The sequence below is a fragment of the Brachycentrus maculatus genome, unplaced genomic scaffold, assembly GCF_059751285.1.
Source record: "Brachycentrus maculatus isolate JH-2025_06_01 unplaced genomic scaffold, ASM5975128v1 h1tg000442l, whole genome shotgun sequence".
Lineage (NCBI taxonomy): Eukaryota > Metazoa > Arthropoda > Insecta > Trichoptera > Brachycentridae > Brachycentrus > Brachycentrus maculatus.
The window spans coordinates 269,112-280,711 of record NW_028281190.1 but is presented as its reverse complement, the minus strand read 5'-3'; the positions used below and the strand labels follow the sequence as shown (position 1 = coordinate 280,711).

The 11,600-nt window shown below is 36.4% G+C and overlaps 1 protein-coding gene and 1 long non-coding RNA gene across 2 annotated transcripts; one reads left to right on the top strand and one right to left on the bottom strand.

Moving 5' to 3' along the window:
• Positions 1-2,947: 2,947 nt before the first annotated feature.
• Positions 2,948-8,059, top strand: LOC148302516 (uncharacterized). The gene is made up of 6 exons (XM_088271464.1): positions 2,948-3,681; positions 4,683-4,839; positions 5,467-5,641; positions 6,105-6,225; positions 6,544-7,368; positions 7,731-8,059. Exons 1-6 carry the CDS (start codon positions 3,135-3,137, stop codon positions 7,967-7,969), a joined length of 2,064 nt encoding a protein of 687 aa, XP_088127590.1. The 5' UTR covers positions 2,948-3,134; the 3' UTR covers positions 7,970-8,059.
• Positions 8,060-8,346: 287 nt separating this feature from the next.
• On the bottom strand, positions 8,347-11,564 carry LOC148302515 (uncharacterized). Its single transcript, XR_015838631.1, has 2 exons — positions 11,308-11,564; positions 8,347-10,091 (listed from the first exon to the last, which is right to left on the bottom strand). It is a non-coding gene; the product is annotated as an uncharacterized LOC148302515 (long non-coding RNA).
• Positions 11,565-11,600: the final 36 nt, after the last annotated feature.

The window sequence follows — 11,600 nt, the reverse complement described above, 5'->3', positions numbered from 1 at the left end:
AGAAATGTCAGCACAAAACTTAAATCTAATAAAAAAATACAACTAAGTTTGCAGTAAGGTCCTTACAATATATTGCCTATACCCAAATTAACCAGCTGCCTGAAATATATAAAATAGAACCCAGTCAGGGATCCAAAATGAATGAACTGAAAAAATACTTTATGGTAAGATATTTGTGTTAGTGATTACTTATATGTTCTTATTTTTTCCTTTATACAAGCCTTATGCTTTTTTATGAATATTTACTGTACCTCTTATTGCTTTATATTTTAAATTTTGCCATGTGTTTTCTTATTTGTGTATCAGTCTTGTTTACCTTAATCCCATGTCCCAAAATGAGTAATGGAAATTACTGATCGGGAATATTATATATGTTAAAAATCCACCTTCTATTTTAACCTTCAAAAAACGCCTGAAACATCATTATCTTACCTTAGAATCCTAACTGTCCATCTCCTCCTCCCCTGACCCCTCCTCTCTTCCTTAAACTTTCTACCTGATTACCTTTTCCCATGCCTTCCTTACTCTATCGTCATTTTGTTCTATTCATGTTACCCTGTTTAAATTCTTAATTTGTAATTATGCTGTCTTATGTTTCTTTGTTTTTATTTTTTCTTATCCTTGTCTTAACCTGTTCAAGCATTATCTCCCCACTAATTTCTAACAAACATCAAAAGGTACAAGCCTAGATCGTTCACACTAGTCTGTTCTGTCTGTCTGGTTGGTTGGAAGATATTGCTTTATAGCAATAAGCCCGCCAATGTACACACATATTGTACAAAAGTTCAAATAAATAAATAAATGTTACTTGTCAGGTTGGAGTCATAATAATCGTCGGCTATGTATGAGGAAATGCATGAATGTGGAAGAGGCGAAGAATGTTTGCAAAGACAGAGTGGTGTGGCGTTCTATTCTCTCTGCCTACCCCTGTGCGGAAGCGGCGTGATGGCAAGTAAGTTTTTTTTAGTTAGTTACTTATGTAGGTACGTAATATGTTTAAATGAATAAAATATAAATAAACTTATAAAAAGTGAGTTCTACACGAAACAGGAATGACTTGATTTGATTGAAGATATTAGAAACATAATAGAATTACATTTACTTACATCTTCCGATTTGGACCTCTTCGCCTAACGTTTCCCAATTTTTAATGCAAATTTTACATATTTCTATCCATGCTAGCTCTCTCTTATCTTTGTCACAGTATTCCTTCGAGGAGCTATCCCATATGCAGGGATGGTTTTTAACAGTTAAAATTATTGTTTCTGTTTTGAGCATTGTGAAATTTTAGTTACAGTGTAAGTTGGAAAAACAACAAAAACAACGCGACGATGACAGACCGTCACGGACCATGCTGTGCAATATTGAATGTCAAAAATGACAATTGCGACAAGTTTTAACCATAGATTTTTAGAGCTTAGTATACGTGCGGTTTCCAGATTCGGTTTTGAAAGCTACCACTACTACTATCACACCGTTTCTCCGCCGGGTAAGCAGAGAGGATGACATACACTCCTTGAAGTGTCGGGTTGTAGGCCCGTGGTAAGTGTAGTTGGCTCTTGAATCAGAGTATCTGGGTTCGAACCCACTCTATCACAATTTGATGCCTATTTCTAATAATGACCAGCTTAGGCCCAAAGAAATATAGAGTATGAAATTGACGTATTTTTGTAAATTATAAAAACACAAATATTAGGGGGTTGAATTAATTCTCGCCGTTTTTTGTTGTATTTTGGATTGAAAATATTATTTTTTTTAAAAGTAAGAATTTATTAAAAGTATTGCCTTTCTTTCTCGACTACTTTGGCCCATCTTTCAGGAAGAAGTCGTATTCCCCTATAAAAGAAAACCTTGTCTTTTGAGGCAATCAAATTTTCAACCCATAACTCGACTTCTCGATAACTTTTGAAAATTTCTCCCGATAATCCATGCTGCATGGACCGAAACAGATGATAATCGGATGGTGCGACGTCAGGGGAGTAGGGCGGGTGTGACAGAACCTCCCAGCCAAAGGAGTTTATCTCTTCTTTTACCACTTTGGCAACATGCGGGCGCGCGTTGTCGAGCAGAATGAGAATCGACTCGTGCCTGGCTGCGTATTCTGGACGTTTTTCTTCAATTGCTGTTTTCAGTTTGATCATTTGCTGCTTGTAAACCTCTGCTGTGACTGTTGGCCTGCTCTGAGAAGCTCGAAAAAAATTACTCCCTGCTGATCCCACCAAATATAAAGCATCGTTTTTGAGCCGTGAATGTTGAGTTTTGCAATGCTGGCTTCAGCAGGGAGTGGCTGACCTGGCTGGCAGATGACGAAGAAGATCCACTTCTCATCGCTGGTGATGACGCGATGCAAAAATCCTTTTCTGTGATGCCGTTGCAAGAGTGAATCACACATGCAAAGTCGCCTTTCCATATCTCTCTCCTTCAGAGCATACGGGACCCAGTTTCCCTGCCGATGAACAAGGCCCATAGCCTTAATTTTGAGGCGGTTTGAGGCGGTTGAAAGTACCACGTGGGTGTTCGAGGCAGCAGGGGACAGGAAAACAAAAAAAAAACGAAAGGAATCTATTTAAATCACAGAGAAATTTAAATTTTTATAAATGGCGAGAACTAATTCAACCCCCTATTATATTTTTTTAAAAATTTTAAATGCCTTGTAATAAAAATGCCCAAAAGAAAAAGTCACCAGTCTGATGATGTCGAAGAAACCCAGTCGCAGGTCAAATAAAATGAATGTGGAAAAAACTACGTAATTATTCTATAAAAAGAAAAATAATAATTGTTTACCGGAATACAAGCAGCCGTTTTCTGTGGCTGGTTTGAGGGAATTTAGTAATTTGTCTCCGTATTCATTTGGTTCTTAAGCACCCCCGGGACGGTCAAAAATATTGTCAATGATTCAACAAATTTTTGCATACGGAAGCAACCGAAAGTGATCGAGGTTATTTCCGATTTCCCAATTGAGATTTCCATTTTTTCTATGGCGGAAATAGCTGTCAAATTGCCCTTTTTATAAAGAATCGAAACTGTTTTTCAAATCATTCAAATATTATGCCGGTGTTGTAAAATATAAAGGAACTAAGGAATGCACATACCCCAATCGTATTTATTTATCTAAAATAATATCTAGCTCCGTCATGGCGGATATCTCAATAGAGGAACGCGAGTTTACATCACTTCTAATTGCTTTATATCGCGATTGTCCAGAACTATGGAGGGTGGAATCAAAAGATTATAGAAACAAAAATAAAAGAAGCCATGCGTTAGAAAAGATAGTAAGCGTTTTAAAAAAGTACAAACCTGATTACAATGTGGACCAATTCAAAAAGAAGATTAATATTTTACGTACGAATTTTAATAAAGAGTGCCAGAAGATAAACCAAGGATCAAATGACGTCCCGGGACGTCCATTATGGTATTATAATGATCTCCTTTTCATAAAACATCAAGAGGAGATACCGAAATCGGAAACTGAAAGTTTTGAGGTGAGTTACGGAACTATCAATTTAATGGCGCCCGATGTGGAAAAATTAATATTAGCGGTTGAATGCCATCCCTGTATTTGGGATAGCTCCTTGAAGGAATACTGGGACAGGGACAAGAAAGAGATGGCATGGCTCGAAATATGCGAAAGGTGCGTTCAAGATTGGGAAACATTTAATGAAGATACTCAAAACACAAAATGTAAGTTATGTTACTGTTTTCTTTACATATTCATCAGTAAAAAAAGCAGTGATCAATTTTTTTTTTCAAAAAAATATATATATTTGAGCGAAACATGTGGATTCTCCAACTGGAGTGTGATGCTCACAACATCGACTCCCTGAACCCGCAAAAGATGCTAAGAAGCGGAGTCGTCACCAAGTTGTACATGGACTACCTGGAAAGTATAGTTGTGGAGATGAAAAACTACGATGAAGCAGGATAAACGTCGGAACCCGGAATTGTAGAACAACTATGACCAATATTTACGGAGCTAAAGTGTAGAGGAGTGGAGCGGCTGAACGCTGCTCTACCCTCTTTTAAGTGTAAGAATCCCTTACCTGTAGCATGACCTTGCATTTATAGGCAGGGTGCAAAAAAGTGAAAGAAAAAAAAACCCCTTAGCACTAGAGTCCCGCAGCTATGGCGCCAAGAAAATGATGCGGAATGCATCAAAACACGTCTCGATAGATTTTAAGAAAAAGTGCTATTTACCAAGTAAAACTTGAATCAAACTAAGAAAATAAAGTCTTAGTATTCAATATTTTTAATATATTGGGTTCTTACTTTTCAATATAAATAAACCAGAATCATATAAGCACAATAAAATAGTTATTGGTCTCGGAATTTGAACGAATTGATGGTATGCAAGTTCCAAAAAACTTGATTACAAGAATATTAATCAAATCTTTAACTATAAATAAGTATGTATAAAAAAAATATTTATACAATTGCCATGTCAACATTACCTACAAATAAAAAGAAAAGGGTCAGGGATTCATGTATCCCATGTAAATTAAGGGATTCATGTAAATGACAATTTTTTTCATCATTAGTATTGTCCAGTCAAAATGCAAGCTCACATTTTTTCACTAATATCTATTACAACAGTGTGTGGAGCAGAGGAGAAACTTTTTTGCCCATTGGAATGTGAAACTGTCAACCAGTTGTTGAAGGGTCAAATAAAGATTTTCATTTTACAGGTTTGGATTTGAAAAAGAAATGGATTCATTGTCGAGATTATTATAGGAAATATTTCCTGAAACTAGAAAGCGAACCTTCCGGATCTGCTGCAACAAAAAGATATTGTTATTCAGGAATATTAAAATTTTTGGACAAAGTGATGGTTACCAAGAAAACGTGAGTAAGAACTCATTTATATATATATATATATATATATATATATATATATATATATATATATATATATATTGTAGCTCACATAGTTGTAGCTGTTTGTAGTGTAGTGGTTAGTGCGTCTGGCTACCATGCTGGTGGATTTGGGTTCGATTCACCCTGGTACCTGAAGTGCAGGACTAATAACCTTGCCTTCATGTAATTAACGATCAATATTCATCACTTCGTCAATATGATGCAGTGTGTTGAAGGGTTAGAAGAAGAAGATAATTTACACATAAAACACAAGCAATTGTTTAGGTATATATATATTTTTGTTTTTAATTTAAGTTTTACTTGGTAAATGCCACTATTTCTTACAATCTGTTGTGACGCGTGTTTCAATGCATTCCGCATCATTTTCTAACATCTATTATTTTACGGTGTTTAAAAAAGATGCGGAATGTATCGAAACATGTGACACAATAGGTTTTAAGAAATAGTGGTAATAACCAAGTAAATACCTAAGTTTAAAGAAAATTAAGTTGCGATTTATCATATTTTGGGCCTTAACGGTTACGACTTAACGAGTCCGAACCATTCATATATCGAAGATGGTAGACATCAACCAAAATACTTCACCCTTTTCAGCAACAAAAAAGAAGAACAAGAAAGTAAAAAAGTTTCAGAATCAAAAGTGGACGACACTTCCAGCACCTGTGTGGTCTGTCGCAGTATCACGCACTGCCACTGGAACTGCAATACAGCGCTTCCGGAACTCAATGGCAGCTTCACCGACATGTTACTTTATTCCTTCAACATAACGGTGAGTGTTATACATACTGGTGTCTGCCATACTAAACACAGAGGGAGTATCTGAATTTATAGCTGGCGGGACTAGTTGAGCTCCAAAGTTTTAACTCCTGCCGTTCCGCTGTTAACACAATGTTGCCGGGCGATTTTTTTATCAACCCTGACCCTAATTAGTACACTAATTAGGTTCATATATTAATCCCAAGTAACTGCAAATCCAATTCCCATCTTTACAATGTTTCTTGGTGTCTTTTGCGCTCTACCAAAAGGAGCAAATAGAACGCTTATAAGCATCTCCCGCTCTCCACCAATGGTATGTTAAGACGCCTTTAAGCATTTCCCACAAACAATGTGTTAAATGTCGCAACTGTTTGCGTATTCAATTCTAGCAATATCTTTTCTGTGGTCAATTTGGCACAGAACTAAGTAAGCAGAGTTTCCCTAGTTATTTGTATCAGGATCCACAATATTTTCAGCTGATGGATGATCAAGCCAATGGAGAAGTTTGCGTGAAGTGTGTGTCCCGTCTGAGAGATGCTTCTCTGTTCCGGAAACAACTTGAAAGTGTGATCAATGGATTCCAACTTATTAAATCTGGTAATTTCAATACGTATTGTGTGCATAATACGGATTATTGTGTGTTATTATTTTACATTAAGGCAATTCAGAATTTTTTTATTAGGCCAGTCAAAGTAATTACCCGATTCATGGTAATTTACATCTCAACATAGATATAAAGTGATTTTTCAGAATGTTATTAAACAATTAACATACAAAACTAATGTGAATTGGTACAGAAAATAACAATTAAGGATTAGTGGAGTCCTAAGGGTTAAAAGTAGACAAGAAAATACATTTGCATTGTCTGCTTTACTATTTGTCATTACTTACTACATTTTTGATCTCCCTTTTTAGAAAATTCTGCAAGCATGGAAACAAAGTCAGTATTAACACATACATTCATAAAAGAAGAAGTGCTCGACATAGATTATGATAAAAGTGGTGATGACACCAACAATCAACTGGTCTCCACTTACAGCAACTCTATTAGCAAAAGAGATAATGTTGTAGACAGTCATACAATTAAGTGCGAAAAAGAAATTAATACGCTACCTAAATCGAGTGAAAGACGAACATTTGGGAAAGTGGACAAGAATAAACAGTCCAACAGAAAAGAATTGACGAACGATGGAATAGTTTTCAAAAAGTCTAAATCCGTACTTCCGCCATTGCGAATGTCGGCTAAAGAGTGTCCGGTGTGCGATGAATCGATCGATGACTTCCGCGCTCTACAAAAACACTACAAGTCTCATTTAAAAAGGTATCTTTGCGAAGACTGCGGTAGAGATTTTGCGACTAGCTCGTCCCTGACGGATCACAGATACACCCACATGGACAGGTTTCCCTGTCCACTATGCAACAAGACCTTCCCCAGGCCAGACGGCAGGCTCAAACACATCAAGCGCTTCCATCAGAAACTAAAGGCTCACGTTTGTTTCGTTTGCAAGAAGAGATTTGCGACCGTGGGCGGTAAACGGACTCACATGATGAACGTTCATAGAGGGGAGCACATGGAACACCACATATGCCCGCTGTGCAGTAAGGAATGTTTCACCGCACATCTGTTGGACGTTCACACTAGACGCGCCCACTTGCGGGAGAAGAATGTCACTTGCCCAGACTGCGGGAAGCAGTTCTTCGGAAAAAACCAACTTAGCAAGCACATGAGAATTCATGGAGGTAAGCCTCATCTTTTTTTTTTTTAATAAAAAAAAAAACTCATTTACTATGTTTTGTCCGCCTCCGTGGTGTAATGGTTAGCGTGTTATCTACCATGCTGGAGGTCCCGGGTTCAATTCCCAGGGAGGGGGTGAAAATAAATATTAGTGATTTTACACTCTAATATTTATTGAATATTACCCTGGATTGGTCCCTGAAGTGCAGGAGTGATCACCTTGCCATCATATAAGTAACAATCAAGATAACATTGCGTCAATACGATGCAGTGCCCTATGCACCATTGGGTGCAGATAAGGGTTAGAAGATAATATGCAGGATATTGTTGTAAAAACTATTTTTAATAAAAGTAATTTACTTTGCAGATGCCAAATACATCTGTGACTTCTGTCAGAAAGGATTCAAAATTAGGTACCATCTGAAAACGCATTTGGATATTCATTACGATGTACGGAAATACATGTGCCAACTGTGCGGACAGGCGTTTGTGCAACGTACTTCTCTCAATGTGCACATGAGGTCACATCACAAGGGCGCCGCGGAGAGCAAAGGCGTGGAGATGTCTAAAAGTAGTCCTAACTGCAACTATGACACCGATTTATGAAATTTCAAACTTCTGGTTGAAAAAACTAATAAAAAATTGGGATAGACTGAATGTGCAACATAAATATTTATTAAAATCATGATGTTTTCATTCATTGTTATTTTATTAAAAATCATTTCCCAGCCTTCCATACATCATAGTATAAACAATATTTGATATTGAGGGCGGACACTAAGATTTTTGGTCTGAGCTTAATATAAGTCATAAAGACAAGTTACTTTGAACACGTGTGTTTAAAAATGTTTTTTTTTTGCTCTGTATTTATTAAAACTGGCTAGGAACTATATTCTAGACCAAATTTTCCAAGAGTTTCTTTGCTGTTGTGGACTCGATTCCATAAAATACTGTTCTATGATATTTAAAGAAAAACACATATGTCAACAAAACTATATTTTAATTATACATTTGTATTTTATTACAGTATTAATTAAAGCGTCTTTGAGGTATTTTTTTTTAAAAAAAAGGCACTCCTATATATGTATGGATTTATACATTATAGAAAATGACCAAAATAGGTGTTATCAAAATTATTTTCCTTGTTAGACATGCCCTTTGCTCGCATATCATGCATATGTTCATTGTCCAATCCAAGTCTCTTCATAAAGTATCGGAGGCATCGTCAAAAAGTTCAAGAATAATAATTTCATCATTCGCTTTAGAAAAAAAAGATGAAAGTATGTTATTATCAAAATTCTCATTTTTTACTGGATCTTTATTTTCCTTCGGACAGATAACACTTCCTTCGACAAACATTGTCGCCAGTTTATTTAGTACTTTTTGTTTTGATTTCTTAATTTCATTATCGTGTTCAAACAGTCTTTTTCCTTTTGTATTTTTATTTACCACCATTTTCATTTCTGTATTAATTTTATCCGATATCTTCTCAAGTGTCTTGATACCTTTAACTGCTCTGTCTACGGAATTTGGAACTTCATTTTTATCACCTTCGCAAACTTCTCCCGCTAAACGGCGTATGACTTCATCGCGGGCCAGTGGCGATATTCCAGCTTTAAAAAATCCAACAATCATATCACACTCTGACTTAGTGTGTATTCTTTCCATCAGTTTTTTCAAGAGTTTTGGGAATGCTGATTTGGGAATGAACTTATCAGCTTCGTACTGTATTAAAATTTCATGCCAGGCAGATTTCAAAGACGTATAGAAAGCTATATTGAACGGGTGCGTCAGACGAGTAGAATCGGGTGGTAAAAAAACAAAATGTATGTCACGATCTCTACACCACTCGATAAGATTTAAAGATAATTGGGATACTAAATTGTCTCCTATGAGGATTTTTCTCCCCGGTTTATTCTTAAAGTATTTGTAGACCACAGTCTTAACCCAGTCTTGGAAACATATATCATCGAACCAACCTGAAGTACTTGTATTGTAGCGACATCGGGAGGGACCGTTCATGGTCCACGTATTACGTAAGTGCTTAGACTTGTAAACGACGTAAGGCGGCAAAAGTTCGCCATCCGGGGAGCCGGCGAACATAAGAGAAACGGATGGTTTCGAATGGTTCACATACCTTTCGGGGAACTTGGTTCCCCTTTTACAGATTACTTTTGTTGTCAGCGGATTGTCCGATAAGCTTATTTCATCGTAGCTTAAAATGTTACACGACGGTACTTCTGCAATCGTCTCGGAAAGGTTATCAAAATACGAATTCAAGACATCTGGTGAAAGTTTTGCTTGCACATCCTGAAACATACTTTCAGAAATAGATTCCTTGTGTCGCTTTCGAAAGCTGATAGGGAATTCTTTTCCGGGTAAGTTGTTTCTAAATTTCTTTACGATGATGCCCTCTCTATCCAGATATCCCTTCACTAACATTCTTAATTCGTACTTATTCAAATGGTATCCCCATTCTGCGCACGTAATCAAATTTTCAACTATGTATTTTTCCGCATCTTTACTCAAAACTGGTTGCCCGCCTTGGGCCTTCAGTTTTCTTGTGGCATGTCTGTACAAAACAGATTCGTGAATTTTATATTTGGCTGAGGCTTTTTTATAACTTATGTTATTTACTTTGATATCCCTCACAGCCTGCTGTATTAGTTCGGTGCTATATTTTTTGTATTGCTTTCTCAGCGGATCGGGCTTGTAGACACGTGGCATCCTACAATAAAATAGTTGTTTTAATAAAATGTAATAAAATAAAAATGGGATAAAAAAATGAGACTAGTGTCGTCTAAGTTCCATCTCCACCAATTGAAAAATAATTTTTCGTTTCGTGTTGTGAAAACTTAACACTTTTATTCTCCGCCATGTGGAATAGAAGTGTAGATTTGGTTATGTGGAACGAATGAGTGAGGAAAGAACAGTAAAACAAATTTACGAAGGGGACACATCCCGCACAGTTAGAAAAAGGAACAGAGCCGTGAAGCACCCTTGAGGTATTTTTTTACGAAAATGGCGCTATATAAGTTATCCAAATTTATTATTATTATTAGAGGAAGACCGAGGAAAACTTGACATAATCAAGTGTATCAAATACTTGAAAGCGGTCAGGTCAGGAGTCGGAACAATCAGCAGGTATATATGAGGAGGTACATGAATATGGAAGAGACGAAGGTTTCTTAAAACAGAACGGTGTGGCGTTCTATTTTCTGTGCCTACCCCTTCAGAAGCAGTAACATGGTAGTTAGTTTTTTTTCTACTCTACTTTTCTAAAATAGTTTTCTTTAAAAAAAAATAATGCCTTACAAAATTATGTCTATTCACCCATCCCAAATTACCCTGTTTATTTAAATATTACACCCTATAACGTCTCTATTAACCTCATAGGGCATTTCTATTTTCCATGCCTACCCCTGCAGAAGCAGCGAGATGTTATTTAGTTTTTCTTCTTTTTTTCTAAAATAGTTTTCTTTTAAAAAAATATTGCCGTATATAATTATTTCTGTCTCTATTCACCCACCCAATTTACCCTGTTTATTTAAATACTATACCCTATGACGTCTCTATTAACCTCATAGGGCGTTTTTATTCACCCTTCTCGTTTCTATGAACCCCGATAAGTAACTGAAATCGATGATAAATTATTCTATCGCCACTGCGTCGAATAAAATAGACAGCGTTCGAAAAGAATAACAAAAAGATTTTCAAATCCACAAATTCGATCCCAGATAGCGCATGCTCGTGTCACTATTAAAAACACCCTCCGTTTTAGGTTTCTCAGCTGCGCCACACATACTTTTTTTTACAGGACTTCATTTGTCTCACTGAACGGTAGATGAACTGGACAAATGCAAGCAAAATGTATTTAAAGAGTTTATATAGCCTGCGCAGTCATAAAAAGAAGTATATAGATATAAGCTTTACACTTTAAATACCTTAGGTAGTTTTGGACTGGAAAATGGTCGTGAAACCGACACAATGAACTTCTGTCTGATGTGGTGGAAAAGTAATATTCCTATGAGTTATTCCCTGTATCAGGAAAACAACATATCCTCTATTCACTAGCTTGGGAGTCTTTCTGGATAAGTTCGGAAAAAATGCAATGAGTACCATGGGATAAACCACATTAGTGTCAAAATTTTACTCCAATATGATAAACCAAATCGACTTGAACTTTTGACCTTTCCTGTTGACGTTTTTTTAAACATAACAATTTACTGAACTGGTA